Source organism: Glycine soja, chromosome 3, assembly GCF_004193775.1.
Source record: "Glycine soja cultivar W05 chromosome 3, ASM419377v2, whole genome shotgun sequence".
NCBI lineage: Eukaryota > Viridiplantae > Streptophyta > Magnoliopsida > Fabales > Fabaceae > Glycine > Glycine soja.
In genome coordinates this window covers 7204284-7221267 of record NC_041004.1, presented here as the reverse complement: position 1 = coordinate 7221267, position 16984 = coordinate 7204284, and the positions used below count along the sequence as shown (strand labels likewise).

The 16984-nt window shown below is 33.3% G+C and overlaps 2 protein-coding genes across 2 annotated transcripts; both read left to right on the top strand.

Annotated features, from left to right (window-relative positions):
- The first annotated feature begins 9213 nt into the window (after positions 1-9213).
- On the top strand, positions 9214-14656 carry LOC114406094 (ethylene-overproduction protein 1-like). The gene is made up of 4 exons (XM_028368668.1): positions 9214-11666; positions 12298-12589; positions 12677-12986; positions 13853-14656. Exons 1-4 carry the CDS (start codon positions 9607-9609, stop codon positions 14080-14082), a joined length of 2892 nt encoding a protein of 963 aa, XP_028224469.1. The 5' UTR covers positions 9214-9606; the 3' UTR covers positions 14083-14656.
- A 401-nt stretch (positions 14657-15057) lies between these two features.
- LOC114405395 lies at positions 15058-16732 on the top strand. Its single transcript, XM_028367957.1, has one exon. The coding sequence runs from the start codon at positions 15475-15477 to the stop codon at positions 16270-16272; it is 798 nt and encodes a 265-aa protein (XP_028223758.1). The 5' UTR covers positions 15058-15474; the 3' UTR covers positions 16273-16732.
- Positions 16733-16984: the final 252 nt, after the last annotated feature.

The following is a 16984-nucleotide window of genomic DNA, read 5'->3' as shown; positions in this document are numbered from 1 at the left end:
TCATTTGTTTATCTCTCACACTTAGTTAGTAATTTGGTAGTTATCTTTAGAATCCTAGACACAATACCTTTTGTTTATATTTCCTAGTTTTATACAAATGCTTGCTTATTGAACGAACGCTTTACTGAATGAAACAAGTTCCATGTGGATACGATACTCGGTCTTACCGTTTTATACTACTTGTGCGACTCGGTACACTTGTCAAGGAGTGAACACACCTCCAAACCCTTTTGCTTCTTCAGATTGATATCTTTAGAAAGTGGTTATGAAAACAAATTAGAAAAATGCATAACCCAAGCCCTTCTTAGAATGGCGTTTGAAGTATGTTTTCTCAAAAGACTTGGCCTTGAACTTAAACTCGTTGTTGGCACATGGTGAATGTGGAGTTGGTATTTGCGAGTGACCGATTGAAATTGACGATAGGGGTTTTCTTGAGGGATGATTTTGCAGATTCCATACTTGGAACCTTCCTTCTCAATCTTGAATATATAGTCGATTGGATCTTGGAACTCTACTATGCTCGATTGGTACTTTGGCAGCACCAACATCAATTCCAGCCATGGTAAAACATCGTTGTTTCCCTTTGAACCTCCCATAACTGATATTTTTGTGAGCTAGGGTTTCTATTCTTCAAATGCCCTCATGGCAAAACAACCTCGCTTGCTCCTCAGCGTCCCCACCCTCCTTTCCAATGATGCCCATCCTGACTTTGTAGTGCTCACCTCAAGGACCTGATCCAACTCCATAGATTTGGTGGTGGGTGAACAATCAAGGCAACGCAGGTGAGGTTCTCAATTTTGTTGACTTTTAGGTACATACAAGGTTTGGCTTTTGTTAGCTTTCTTTGGCTTAATTTCCCTTGACGAATCTAAGATTTTGTTGGCTTTTAGGGATATATGATGAATTGGTAAAGAAATCAGCAATATGATTAAACAAGATGGGAAATATCCAATGTATTTACAAAATTTTAGTATCACAACTTTTTTGTTGTTTGGTTGGCTTTTCGGGCTTTAATTTGTCTTGGGGCACTAGAACAAAGTTAATGTATGGGTTTCTTTTAATGAATTATAAAGATGATGGGTTGTTTTCAACAGTAACATGTATATGAAAGATTTGGGATATAATAAGCAATTTTTTTGTGGTATTTAATCGTCATAAAATGGTCTAATACATTTGAACTGTTTTGATTAAGCAATTTTTTTTTTGTTTTTTAATAAAAAAAGTCACAAATCAACTGTTACGTCATCACTTAACAAAGAAACTTAACGATAGGGACAAAAATGAAACGAAAAATAAGTTTAGGGATCAAGACTAATCAACATTTTGTTGAGAGACTAATAACAAAAATCATGAATAATTGAAGGATTAAAAAGATATTTTTTTTGTTAAAAGTTTTGTCTTGAGTGTTAGAAAAAGAAATGATCAAGATCATACCGACTAAATCAAAGGTGCAAATCACCTTAATTCAAACACAAGAACTATTCTTAGGTCAATGCATCATTGAAAACTTTGATCTATGCGTCATAAAAGAAATGGTCAAGATTGTATTGACTAAATCATATGTCAAGATTGCATTTTCAAATGTGTGTATTGTACATATGTAAATGAATATTAAGTGCTTTGTTGAAAGTGAATCATTAAAAGCCCCCTTGATAATAAAAAAATTAATTAAAAAAATAATTCATTTACAATTACACAACAGAAACATATTTTCATCACGTGTGAATACCAGATACAAGATGAGAAGGGATTAATGTTGTGCATGTTACATAAATACACAATGAAAACACATTTTCATTGTGAATTATGTTTATCGAAAATGTGTCTCTATTATATTAAGAGGTGCAACATACATACACAATGGAAACATGTTTTTGTTGATCATAATACACATAAAAAATATGTTTTCATTGTGTATTTACATTGCACCCCCTACCATATAAAAATATGTTTTCACTGAGTTTTTTGTTCAACAAAAATGGATTTTTGTCCCAGGTATTTTCAAAAGTAGGAAATACCAAACATACTATGGGATGGGAAGAGCATAAAGGAAGCTGGGAATAGCAAAGCCCATGATCCAATATGGCTCAAAAAGGCTTAATAATTGGATCACTATAATCTTACTCTGCAAAGCCAAAGCCCAATATTTGGATTTTGATATCTTCCATTCTGTTCTCTGTTGTTTTTCACTTCAAACAAGCGAGGATATCATAAAGGCAGAAAGTAAAAATACCATCTATAATGCAAAATAAACAAATAAATAAATAAATTTAAAGCTTAAATAATTTCAAGAACATATAAAATAAAATTGGAACAAAGTTGACTATTTTATAAAGATACATTGGTAGCGGATGTTAGACTAATTTTGCAAAATATTTATATTCAATTAAAATTAAGAGAAAAAATGTTGCTTGTTTATATTTTTATGGGGCTACTGCCATGGTTGGGTCCAATTTTACAGTAGGTTGTTTTCTTTCACCACCTATAAATTCCATGGGACACTTCTTTTACTTTCCAGAAAGAATAATCAACTATTGTTCTACATTATTGTCTTTTTTCAAAATGTAAAGGGAGTGACGCTTTTCTATTTTGGAAAGGACAACCGAAATGTAATTTTACATTTCAAATTATCTTATTCAGAAAATAAAGGGAGTGCCACATGAAATTTATGAAGTCCAAATTATAGTCATCCAGTGATTTAATACTAAAAAGCCTATATGCTATGCACATTTTCCATTTTCATGTTCTATCTTTTATTTTTATTTTTAATTTCTAAGGCCCCAAATGTCAAATGAAGATTTGGCCCTCTTCATAAAGGATCTCGTGCATGACATAAGATTTTTGCCCCAAAATCCGAAACTGGTACACTATTAGAATTTATCTCAATACGTGCGAATTTTAATCCACAAGAAAATTTACAGATAACTAATATAGTTGCAGAAAATCTGCAAGAATTTCTTGCAGATTATTTTTAAACAAATCGTAAAAATTTCCTATGAAATATTTTTTTGCATAAAAATCTGCAAAAAATTTGTGTAAATTTTGTTCCACAGAAAAATTCGCAGAAATTTCCTATGAAATATTTTTCGCAGCAAAATCTACCAAAAAAATAACATTTTTCTAGTAGTGGTATGGTATGCCTAATAAGATGAGGGTAAAAGAAATTCAAGTTATTTTACGTCATCAGGAAATTTGTATTACTTTCTTAACAAAAAGAAATATCAAAAGATTAATTTAATTAATCTTTTGAGAACATTTAAATCAACTGCAAAGTGCAAAGCAATACATAAATCACTAACCAAGTAAATGGTGAAAAAAACAAAAATCAAGTACATTCCTCACTTAACGGTTTTACTATACCTTTCTATTCTACAGTGAAATAACTTGAATAGGTTCAACTAAAATCACACCTGATTTGACTTGGTCCTTCATTTGGAACAATAATTCATGGACCAAAACCCGAAAAACAATAATACATATATATTTTCAGTGTATCATATACAATGTTGAACTTAGGCATATGTACTAGAGTGTATATGTTCATAATTTCTTAATGGTGAAATTGTGGAGTCGAAATATGATTGTGATTGAGCATCCTCCTCCACCCACCACCCCCATATAAACGCGCAGGAGACAAGAAGGTCCGTGACATTAACTTAAACACACTTTCTATTGTTGCTGGTTCTATACACATGTAATTGTGCCCTAAACTCGTGGCCAATGAATACGTGCACACCACTGGCATATTGCAACCAACCAATCCTGCTGGCTAGATAAGGACGAGAACATATATGCGTGTAAATAATTGAATATGACTTTTTCTCTTGGGAGGTGTTTGTTAGATGAGAAGTTTTAAATTTTTTTAGAAATTTTGAGTTGGAAAATGTTAGGGTGTGTTTGGTTTGCATTTTCATTTTCTGTTTTCATTCATTGTTTTCATTTTCAAAAGATTAGAATTCTGAAAATATGTTTGGTTTAACTTCTTATTTTCTGTTCTTATAAAATAAAAATACTGAAAATTTATGATATATTTACTTCTTGTCTTTTTGTATTTTTAGATTTGCTTAAAATTTGTTTCCTGTTTTCATTTTCACTGAAAATGTTTTCAGAAATCCAACCAAACACATTTTCATCACCGTTTTCTGTTTTCAGTGAAAATGAAAACAAAAACAACCAAACCAAACACTCCCTTGATTTTTCATATTTGATATTTTTTTAAAAAAAATATTTTTGGAAAATAATATTTATGGAGAATGTTTTTAATAAATTTTTCACGAAAACTTTTTATTGGAAATATGAGAATCTTATTTTTCTAGTTTAAGTAAGAATATGTTATTTTTATTAAGTTATTTTTATTAATATGATAAATAATTAAAATAACTGATCAAAATATCAGATAACTCTTTAATTAACTCGTATGAAGTTTATTTAAATATTTTTTAATGACCAACCAAATAGATTTTAGTTATTTCTAAGTAATATGATTCACCATATTCATAATTTTTGGACATGAAAATTTTTTTTCCTTATCAAATATTTTCTCTATTTTCTAAAAGAAATATTAAGGTCACATTCTCTGAAACAAATGGGATAACAAAAAAAAGTCTAATTTTATTATTGATATTTATTAAAAATTAGGCGGATGTTGATAAAAAAAAATATGATTTAATTTGTTGTTAATTTTAGATTTGATTTTTTGAAAAACTTATTACACATTTAATTGACTCGCCTTTAAATCAGAAATGGTTCTTTGGTGTTTTAATTTTAATAAAGTGTATCTTGTAAATTAATCAGTTACTCTTTTTGTCTCGTTTTATTTATGGTTTAAGCCTTAAGGTAATGCACACACATTATGCTAAAATACTTAATTATAAAAAAATTAATTATAATAATTCTCATAATAAAATATATACCCTTATTCCATAAACGATAAATTATACTATACAGTTCTTTTTTAAAAGGAGGAAAATTATTTCATTATGAATCATAAAACTGATACAATTGGGAGTTATATAACTAGAATTGCATAGTGTAGCCAACTGTACGCTAATATTTTATTTGAACGTGACTAAAATTTCTAGTTCTCTTACTTGCATATCTTGATTTCATTTGGTTCATTTATGTGCAGAAAGAGAAGTCATCATAATTTTTTTGAACGGATAATGGTGATTACTTAATTTTTAATGTGTTAGAAATGAGACCGCTGATTTTAACTAGATTCTAAGTTGACCTAGATAAGCTTTTATAAGTGTACTATAGACTATTTTCTAATGTGTTTGAGACTAGACTGTTAATTTTAACTAGATTCTAATTGAAATTGATCGAGTTGAGCTTAATTTTGTACTACAACAAAATTCTTTCATTGTGGTTAAAAAATAAAAATAAAAAACAAAATTCTTTCATTGTGGTTAAAAAATAAAAATAAAAAACAAAATTCTTTCATTAACTTAATAGTCAGTCTATGGAAATAGTAGGTAGAGCTTGTTGGCTATCATGTTTGTGAGAGATCTTGATCTCGTAAATGATTAATAATTATAATATTATGTATAGACTTAGATTTGCCAACTAGCCCGTGGCCATCAATTATCATATAAAAATTAGACAAGAATTCTATAATAGATACATGAAATAATGTTAAGGCTAGTAGTGTAGAAACAAAACATGTGATTGATTGATTTGATTTACCTGTAGTCGTGCACAGTCGTGTGGATTATTTGAAATGAAATAATGTTTATTACGTCACGTGTATAAATAGAACAAAAACTTTTTCTTTTCTTGTAAAGCTAAGTATTAACGTGAAATTTCATTCTATACGTACGGAAGTGTCTAAATCTCTAGGACTATACATATGTACTGAAAAGTCTTAATCCCGGAAATGACTTGAGTTTTGTGCAAATCTGTCTCTTATTTAATCCATTGTTCATTATCCAAAGAGAAGAATTAGTGGCAGAAAGCTTATAATGAGAAGTAACACTTTTCAGGGAAATGATTGTTTATGATAGAAGAAGGTATATATATATATATATATATATATATATATATATATATATATATATTTTGCTGCAGATCAAGAGTTTTTACCTCAAAAATAAAAGATACTATACAAATAATACATGTCCCAAAATATTTAGCAAAATAATATAAATCATTATGTCATGATAGAAATATCCTCTCTAAACCCCATTTTGTTTTTTCCTTTTTAATTATATATTTTTTTGTTTTTTCATTTATTTTCTTTCGTGGGTTTTCACTTTCTTTTCATTTCTATTTTTTAAATTATTCTAATCTTGCTATAAAAATAATAAAATTTAATTTATTGTTAATAAAATTTATATTTAATCCACAGATTTAATTCAACTAAAAAAAGATATTAAGTTAACAAAACATTCTAAAAAAATATTTAAAAAACAAAATAAATAAATAAATATACAACTATGAAAATATGCTGGATACGACGAAGAAAACCCTAATTAGGTTAGTGTCCACCGATTAAAAAAATTAGGTTAGTGTCCCAACCAAAACCGCACACGGCAGCACCCCACCACAATCAAATAAAAAACTGATAATGAAAAGAGGAGAACAAAAGTTAGAGGGGCTAGACTAAGATCCAAGAACAAAGTCAGTAGAATCTTTTAGAAAATGCTTAATTCAACATCTTTCATCGAAAATAACAAGTTTTGTAAATAAATCTTCATTTTTATTACAAAATTTATAATCATTATATTTTTTTTTTCTTTCGAAATAACTACTGAGAACCATGTTTCAGTACTTATTTTTTTGTTAAGATTATTGCAAAATTCAAATAACTTGAATTTTTACAATGTGAAGTGTGAAAAGCTGGTTCAAATAAAAAAAAAGTTTCACATTCCTGAATCTTGTAATTCTTAAGTCACACGAACTTAAAAACACTTTTATTTATTGTTTATAATAACTGTGAGAAGTTATTCTAAGTCTTTGAAACTTTCAAATTTCCACCATCAACTATCTCATGTTGAGAATTTTTTTAACGGCACTTGAAGAAAATAATAAGAACACTAAACACCACAAAGTATACATACCTACTAATAGTGGAAATTTGTTATATTCTTTGCATACAAATCTTCATTTTCATTACAAAGTGCAAAATTGTTATGTTCTTTTTTTTTGAAATTGTTATTGGAAACTATGTTTCAGTACTTGTTTTTTCGTTTATTGCAGAATTTTAATAATTTGATTTTTCACAATTTGAAGCGTGTAAAGTAACTTGTTTGAATAAAAAAGAATTCAAATTCCTGATCGAATTTTGTGATTTTCAGTCTTACGAACCTAATTTTTTTTATTTATTATAATTATTTTGAAAAATTATCTGATAAGTTTTCATAATCCTTTGAAACTTGTTTACAAATTTTCACTATCAATCGTCCCCTCTTTCCTTTTACCATTTTATCAACAAATATTAAATATTAGTATTATTAATTTGTGTTAGAGAAAAAATTTCAAATCCATAAGGTTTCTTTCTTTCCTTCTTCCTCCACCATGACCAACCTTATATTTCTTACTGTCAACCGTCCCAAGTTGAATTTTCTTTTTAACGGCACTTGTAGACAATAATAAGAACATTAAACACCACAAACTATGCATACCTAATAATATATAGAGGATACACGTACACAGACCCACCATAAGTACGTAATCTTTGCAAGTCTAATTTCAGCATACTGATATTGGAATGAAATAAACGATTTCTCTCAATAAGGGTGTACCACGTTCATTATTAATTGAATTTTGGAAAGAGAAGGAAGGGGAAACAAAAATAAGAATGATGAAATGTAGGTTCAGAGACATAGACAGCTATCATCAATAAATCACCCAAATAATTTGCAATCATGTGCTTTCATAACACGCGTTTAATTAATTAGACCAAAACCAAAGGGAAAATTATCCACCCTCTTCCTTTTATTCTCCTATATATTGGAGAGAGAGAGAGAGTTTAGAGAGATAAAGAATGCAAATTATTAACAATAATGGGTTATTCTAATATTGCAGGACATGCATGGCATCATACAACACCATTTTCCTTGGCTCTCCTTTACCACGGGCTTATTTTTGTTTATATTATTAGTTTATTACATTCTTACAACATGTACATAAAAGAAGTCAATTCATTTTGTTTTTGTTTTCATTAAAAAAAATGCATATGATGATTTTTTACATTACAAATATTTGTATAGGAATGCTATTAGTAATTTTATAATATCAATCCGTGGATATATATGTCTAAAAAAAATCAATCTGTGGATGTTAAAACAAATTTGAAATTTTATCTATAACCTGCTCATTTTGATAAGGAATTGTTTGTTTGAGTCCACAAAAGTGCTTTTAAGATTGTGTTTAAGTAATTTATTATTTTTCAAAAAGTTATTTACTATAGTTTTTAAATAGCCTATTTTCTTTTTGATTTTTATTTTAACACAACCAAATATATTAGAAGTATTATTATGAAGATATTAATAATTTGATCTCTAAAGTTACACAAACTTAGTCTTTTAAGTTCTACACTTAAAATTTATTCATTTTAGTTTTATTCTATGTACAAACACGGTTGGATCATTCTCTTATTTATCATTCATAAATTTTACCTTTTAATTCTTACCATTTTATAACGACATAGACCAAAAGAAATCCATGCAAAAGGAGTTTTACAAGATAAAATGTAGGTTAATTTTCAGCTTTAAAAAAATATAAATGTACGTTAATTTTTTGTTCGTTATCTAAAAATTCTTTCAATCATTATCTTCTGCATGTTTTCCGGTTCAATTGAAATTGAATTATTTCAGTATTATTTAAAAAAAAAAGATTAAAAGTAATATCAACAGTGAAAATGTTAATCATCCATTGGATTTCCTCTGTCTTTCACCTAATCATTTAGATCTTTTCCCTTCTTACCACTTAAAAATAGAAGAAATCCAAGGTGAATCTTGTCAAGAGATAATTTAATCAACTAACACATTCTTCTCTCTCTCTCTCTCCCTCTATCTGTATCCTTTTCTCTCTCGTTCTCATTTTGTCGATATCTATATTCAACAAATAAAAATTAGAGGCAAATCCAATCCCAATTAGAAATAGCAAACCCCAAAAAGATAAAAGTGGCAAATCCATATATTTAGAATAAAAAATAATAGCAGCAAAAGTACACAGAAAAGAGAGAGAATAAAGAAGACAGAAAAAAAAAAAAAAAAAAAACCAAGAGAGAGAAAGACCGTAGCTGTTTCAACGGCACCTCACCACACCAGTTGGCTACTCCTCCATCGTTCCCACCTTTCCTCCATTTTCTCACTAACAAAAATAAGAAAACCCCAAACCAAAAAAAAAAAAAAACATAACAGGGTGTGGGAAAAGGAAAAAAGAAAAACCTGGGTTACCCTAAAACCAAACCACACCTCACAAAAACAAAACAACGCAACCCTAAAAAATCAACCAATTCATTCCCCTTTAACTCCCAAACCAAAAACACTAAACACATTTTTTCTTTTTCTTTTTCTTTTCTTTCTCCCCTAATGCCACCTCCATAGAAATTATTCCATCTTTTTATTTATTCATTCATTTACTTTAACAAATTGTTAGAAAATGCAACACAAAATCTTCGCCACAATGCGTAGCTTGAAGATCATGGATGGTTGCAAGGGCACTCAGGTCTACGCCATCAACCCCTCCGGCGCCGGTGGCGCCGACGGCCCAACCGGCGGTGGAATCGGCGAGAAGCTTCTCCAACAGCTCCACGACCACATCAAAGGCCAAACCCTAAGAACCAAATCGGTTCGGAACTTGCAAGCTACGAACCATACGACGCCGTCGGAGGTTGTCCTCTCCGACGGCTCGCTCCTTCCTTATGGCCTCTCCATGACGGACCTTCTGGAGCCCAAAATTGAGCCTTCCTTGATGTCGGTGGACTTCGTCGAAACTCTCGCCGGAGTCCACCGCCGCACAGGGGACTGCCCCCAGTTCGACCGCTCCGAGGTCTACCTGGAGCAATGCGCGGTGTTTCAGGGGCTGGCCGATCCGAAGCTCTTCCGCCGCAGCCTCCGAGCCGCCCGGCAGCACGCCGTCCACGTGCACGCCAAGGTCGTGCTTGCGGCGTGGCTGCGCCACGAGCGGCGCGAGGACGAGCTCATCGGCTCATCCTCGAGCGACTGCAGTGGGAGGAACCTTGAGTGCCCCCGCGCCACGCTGACTCCGGGCTATGACCCAGAGTCGGTGTTTGATTCCTGCGCGTGCACGCGTGCACACGCAGGGAATCGTGATATTGATGATGATGCAATGACAATAGTGGTTGATGAGCAATGCTCCACCTCGGAGGAGGAGGAGGAGGAGGAGGAGGAGGATGGTGACATGTCTTTTTTTGTTGGTGATGATGAGATTAAGTGTAATAGGTTCAATATAGCCTCACTTTCAAGGCCCTTTAAGACAATGTTGTATGGTGGATTCGTAGAGTCATTGAAGGAGAAGATAAATTTTTCAGGGAATTGTTTTTCTGTTGAGGCATTGAGGGCTGCTGATGTGTTCAGTAGGACTAAGAGGTTGAGCCATTTGGAGCCCAGGGTTGTTTTAGAGTTGCTATCTTTGGCGAACCGGTTTTGTTGCGATGAGATGAAGAATGCTTGTGATGTGCATTTGGCGTCGCTGGTTTGTGACATAGATGATGCCTTGTTGCTTGTGGAGTATGGATTGGAGGAGACTGCATATCTGCTTGTGGCGGCTTGCTTGCAGGTGTTTCTCCGGGAGCTTCCCGGTTCATTGCAGAGTTCGAGTGTTGTGAAGATGTTTTGTAGTCCAGAGGGTAGGGATAGGCTGGCTCTGGCAGGGCACGTGTCGTTTGTGTTGTATTATTTTTTGAGTCAGATTGCCATGGAGGAAGAGATGAGGTCGAACACCACTGTGATGCTGTTGGAGAGGTTAGTGGAGTGCGCAACCGATGGTTGGGAGAAGCAAATTGCGTTTCACCTATTGGGTGTTGTTATGCTTGAGAGAAAAGAATATAAGGATGCACAACATTGGTTTCAGGCAGCGGTAGATGCAGGGCATGTTTATTCTTTAGTGGGAGTTGCAAGGGCAAAATATAAGCGTGGTCACACGTATTCAGCATATAAGTTGATGAACTCACTTATTTCTGATCATAAACCGGTTGGGTGGATGTATCAGGAAAGGTCTTTGTATTGTGTTGGGAAGGAGAAATTGATGGACTTGATGTCTGCAACTGAGTTAGATCCAACTCTTTCCTTTCCTTATAAATTCCGGGCTGTTTCTTTTCTGCAGGAAAACAAGATTGGACCTGCCATTGCAGAAATCAACAAAATAATCGGTTTCAGGGTTTCTCCAGACTGCCTAGAATTGAGAGCTTGGTTCTTGATTGCCATGGAAGATTATGAAGGAGCCCTCAGGGATGTCCGGGCAATTTTGACGTTGGATCCAAATTATATGATGTTCTATGGGCATATGCATGGTGATCAGTTGGTAGAACTTCTCCAACCTGCTGTTCAGCAGTGGAGTCAGGCTGATTGCTGGATGCAGTTGTATGACCGATGGTCCTCTGTTGATGATATTGGTTCTTTGGCTGTTGTACACCAGATGTTAGCAAATGACCCGGGGAAAAGTCTTTTACATTTTCGGCAATCTCTCCTTCTGCTACGGTGTGTGTAATCCCTACATTAATTCAGTTATAACTTATCTCATTAGTGAGTTCTGATATAGATTCTAGTTTGACTTCATAATTTTCTCCATGCATGAATTCTCTGTGAATGAATTGGCTAATGTGGGTTGTTTTTTACTTTCCCTATTATCAGTGACAAGTAATATCAAAATCTGGCTAGAAATATTTTGTTGATCCTTTTCATTTTTAACTGGCCATATATATCTGCATGGCAGCATGGGTTTCATGTCTCTATTTGCTGCTAAACAAACTAGTTTTTAGTCACATTGTATTATGTCAAAATTAGAGAAAATTGTCACATGTTCCACCCATCAAAGCAAACTATGGCAATTAGCAAACTAATGAAACTGTAGAACATTTTTATTGTGTACTTGCCGGGAACTGCATTGAGGTATTTACTATGTAATGTGCCAAAAGCTACCTACATTTTATGCATAGTTTCATAAGTGTTAGTCCAGGAGATGATTTTCAGTTATTGTATCTTCTCTGCTTTCAGAATGAATGGAAACTGATAAGTACTTCGAAAAACTGGTTGGGTGTGTCTTAGTCCTGGTTTCATTTTAATGCCAGAGCTTGACTATTATGGGTGTTGATTTTCCTGAATCTTGTAGGTTGAATTGTCCAAAGTCTGCAATGCGTAGTTTGCGGCTGGCTAGAAATTATTCTACTTCTGATCATGAAAGGCTTGTCTATGAAGGATGGATACTGTATGACACTGGCCATCGTGAAGAAGCATTAGCAAAGGCTGAGGAATCTATTTCTATTCAAAGATCATTTGAAGCTTACTTTCTCAAAGCTTATGCATTAGCTGACTCAAATCTTGATTCAGAGTCTTCAAAGTATGTGATCAGTCTCTTGGAGGAAGCTCTTAGATGCCCTTCAGATGGTCTTCGGAAAGGACAAGTGAGTGCTAAGTTTTGGATTAAACATTTTATGTTGATATCAGTGCTGAGGTAATGTATTTATATTAGTTATTCTTTTAAATTGTAGGCACTGAATAATTTAGGGAGTGTCTACGTAGACTGTGATAAACTGGACCTTGCTGCTGACTGCTACATGAATGCACTCAACATCAAGCATACTCGAGCACATCAGGGGTTGGCACGTGTATATCATCTTAAAAATCACCGCAAAGCAGCATATGATGAGATGACAAAGCTAATAGAAAAGGCACGGGGTAATGCATCAGCTTATGAGAAGCGTTCAGAATATTGTGACCGTGACATGGCAAAGAGTGATCTTGGTATGGCATCACAATTGGATCCTCTAAGGACTTATCCTTACAGATACAGGGCAGCAGGTGAGTCTCATACAAGTGGTTCTATTGTCCTGTTTTCTCCTGATTATTGTTGATGGTAAGGGAGGGGGACTGTAGCTGTGATTGTAATTTGCAAGCCATTTTTGTGTTTCAAATTTTATTTGTGGCATTTGTTATAGCTATGATGGTTTTATTACTGTCTTAGGACTTAGAAATGTTTCTATAAACTGGTTTGCCAGCATAACTTCATAGACAAATATTTTAGTTTTCCATGAAAAGAATAGTAGTTGATAACTTTCCTTTGTTTTACTATGTAACATTTAAATGAAAGAAAAATCAATGTGTCTATCTTTCTGCTTTCTTCATTTACTTGTTTATATACCCCAATTCAAATGTTTATGTTGACAACCCATATGATTTAAGTTTTCCCTCTTAAAAAATGCTCTGTCTGAATTTGTAGCATTAATCATGCAGTTATCCAGAAACATCATATTGCATAAGTATTGTAGGAAATGACTTGTGGATCTTGCACTTTTATGCAGTAAAAACTGAGCATCATTGCTTTAAATGTTGAAAGAAAATCATGGCTGTTCACAGGTTTCCTGGTCACAACACACCTATCAAATCATACATTATTTTAGGATACATGTTTGTTTGGGTTTGTTTTATTTTATCTTATCAATAGTGATCAATTATGGAGAGATCTTTTGAGTTTGTGCTTATCCTTGTAGCTTTGTATGCTTCTGTTCTGATATTTTGTGCTGGTTCCTTGTGAAATACTTTTGTTTTCTGTGAGCATCTTGAAAGAGCAATATGAACACAATATATTAGAGCCTCTGCAACCTGTTAGTGCTATGTGTTTGCATGCACAGACCTTATCAACTTCTGACTCAAACTCTGTTTACCAGTTTTAATGGATGATCATAAGGAAGTTGAGGCAATAGAAGAGCTTTCAAGAGCCATTGATTTTAAGCCAGATCTGCAACTATTACATCTTCGAGCGGCATTTTACGACTCAATCGGTGATTTTGTCTTCGCAGTCCGGGACTGTGAAGCAGCCCTTTGTCTTGATCCTAATCATAATGAGATTCTTGATCTTTGTAATAAAGCACGGGAGCATATTCGAGAACCAAAGTGACGGAATCAGATATTTTAAAAAAAAAATCATGGTTTCCTAGTGTTCCCTATTGGGACAAGCCTATTCTTGCCAAACTGTACTTTTTCTACTCGTGAAGGTAGTAATCATCAATGTCATTCACCTGTTAGATTGTCTCCAGAAACAGCACGGTCTATATCTTTCAGCTGGCCTTCTGGAGAGTAGAACCACAGAAAAGGGAAAAGAAAGGTTAGAAAGGTCATTTGGATTGAAACCAAAGAGAGGAAGCAGAGGAGCAGGATAGCTTGTAAATATATGTAATGACTTATGTTTTTGTCAGAGTATGGTCAAGTAGTGCAGACAACTGCTGCTGCTATGCTCCAGTATGCCACACCAGCAAATTGGTGATGAGTTACTAGTTAGACAAAACATGTACATGAAAAAACCAATTTGTTATGTAAGTCCCAAGATTTAGATAACTACCATTATATTTTTGGCTGAGCAATTGGCCAATTCACATTGTGTTATAACATTCTCCACTTTTCTCTGTTGTATAAACACAATTTTCCCTGACGACCCTTTGAACATATATTGATGATGAGTTATCCTTGGAGAAGCTATACCCATAAATAGTTATATAGGTTTTCGTCTGCTTATTCATCTGTACGTTTGTTTCCTTATTTTTCATTATTACTATTGTTATTGTGGGTATTTTATTTTGTTTTAAAACTTAACATCACCTTGTAAATCGTTATTGATCATGTAAAACCCAAGAGTCTATTGAGAGACACACACCTAAACTCTGATTGGATATTTTTTTCCATAAATATTTATAGAAGAAAAAAAAAGCTAAAATGAATCGAGTTTTTATTTTTTACAAGTTAAAATCAACATATGTATCATTTTGTGTAAGAAATTTAATTTATTTTATCTTCTTATTTTCTTCTCTTACAAGTATTTATGAAAAAGTCTATCTAAATGTAGCACCATTACCTGATTTTAAACCTTTGTCCTTTTTCCTTTTATACTGCATCCGCAATTTTAACCTGTTTTATCAGTCTTTTGTGTTCTCATTTTGAATAAGGAGATTTTTTTGTTGTTGGGGGTGCTGTGCATGTAACATTAAAATGGCCTGTGAGTTCAGGTTCCTTGCTTCTGTGTAGTCTTCCCACGTGGAAGGAGAGCTTTTCAACGAACCTGTGACCCACTAAAAAGTAAGACCTTAGTTTTAATGGTTTTCACGAGATACCCATATTTCCAACTGCTGTTATTTATTCCACCCACCAAACTAATGTGATGTCCTTTCTAATTCCAAAAATTTGAACCTTCTGTCAAAATATCATCTCAGATACTCAATTTAGTTATTGAAGCTTCCGTATATGGAAGCCAAGGAAACAGAAGAAGAATAAGGAGGTGGAGCTTGTTTTGGAAACCATGGATAGGAAACGTCCTAGAAAGTTAAACTTGAATGCACCCCTATTGTCAACGAGGCGTCTCGGTAGTCCAAATGTTGCAGATACTTCTTGCTCATCATATTCAGTTGGTCCAATCCAAAATACAAGTGAAAGGGTTCCATTTTCTTGGGAGAAAGCACCTGGCAAGCCAAAAGAAACTGAGAGGAGTGATAACACACAAGATGGCAACACACCTCGCCTAAGACTACCACCCGGCCATTGGCTTCCTCCGAAAGAAGCAGCTCAAGAAGATGTTGATCGTGGTGACGATGCATTTCATGATCAGAGAGATGGTAGTTGTGACAACAATGATGACTTTTTCTCTGATGCTATGGATGTTTTCTCTCTATCAGAGGCGTTAGATTATGTCCAAAAGAAGTCAGAGAATGCTCATAGTAACACCAATGATGGATTGAGGTTAAAGCTTGCAGAGTCTAATGGATACCAATCTCCTACTTACATGATCAATCGCTTTCTTCCCGATGCCACTGCTTTGGCTGCATCATCTGCTTTGCATTTTTCTACTAACTTTGAAGAGAAAGGTTGTGATACATGTAACTATCAAGAGTGTTATACAAGGCATTCATATGCTTCTTCTCCAAAGGGTTGTGGCTTGGAACTTCTCTTCCCGTGGCGTATGAAGCATAAACTTTGTTCTATGAAGAGCCCTGTGTTGCCATGTTCTACTAATCTGCATAAGCATCAGCGCAACTCCAAACAGAAGAAACGCCGTTCATCAACAACCTACATTCCTTGTACAAACTTGAAAGATATTTGATGGGTGAGAAATGCTAGAAACATACTCTTGTCACTCTATTTTAAACATAGTCTCTCTCATTGGTTGAAATTTATTGAAAATGAGAAAATTTTATGGGTCTCACTTGATATTTAATGATTCTTTCTCTTTAATTTTGTAATTTTTAATACATTTTAACCAATTAGAAAGAGTGTTTTAAAGGAGTGTGTTGCTATAGCACTTCTTTGATGGGTAGAGCTAGTTCTTTGATTTGTTAATTGGTACTTCATACAAAATCTTTATTTTGTGTATATAATATACATTATGTGTTATGTTACCTACTTTAAAAATGTGCATTTGTTGTCTGCCAATTCTTAATCAGTTTATTAGTAGAGTGTGACTAAAAGATCGACTCAATGTGATAGTAGTTGCCTTTCTTGAAAACCAGTAACTTGTTCAGGTTGAATTCATTTCACATCATGTCATTATTTAGGAGTGGATAAAGGGTATACAATTAACTGATTGATAGTTTTGGGCAAAAAGAAAATCAGTTTATTATCTAGATTAGTAGTCATTCATAATTTAAAACAAAAGCCGCCAACTGATAAAACTTCGATTCATTTCAAAGCTTTTGACTATAAGGGGTGACATTACCTGATTTGTGGTTTGTAAATCAACTTACTCCATTTATAGTATTAAGTGTTTTGAAAATTAAATAAATTTATAAAATATAAACTGAATGAAAAATATTTGA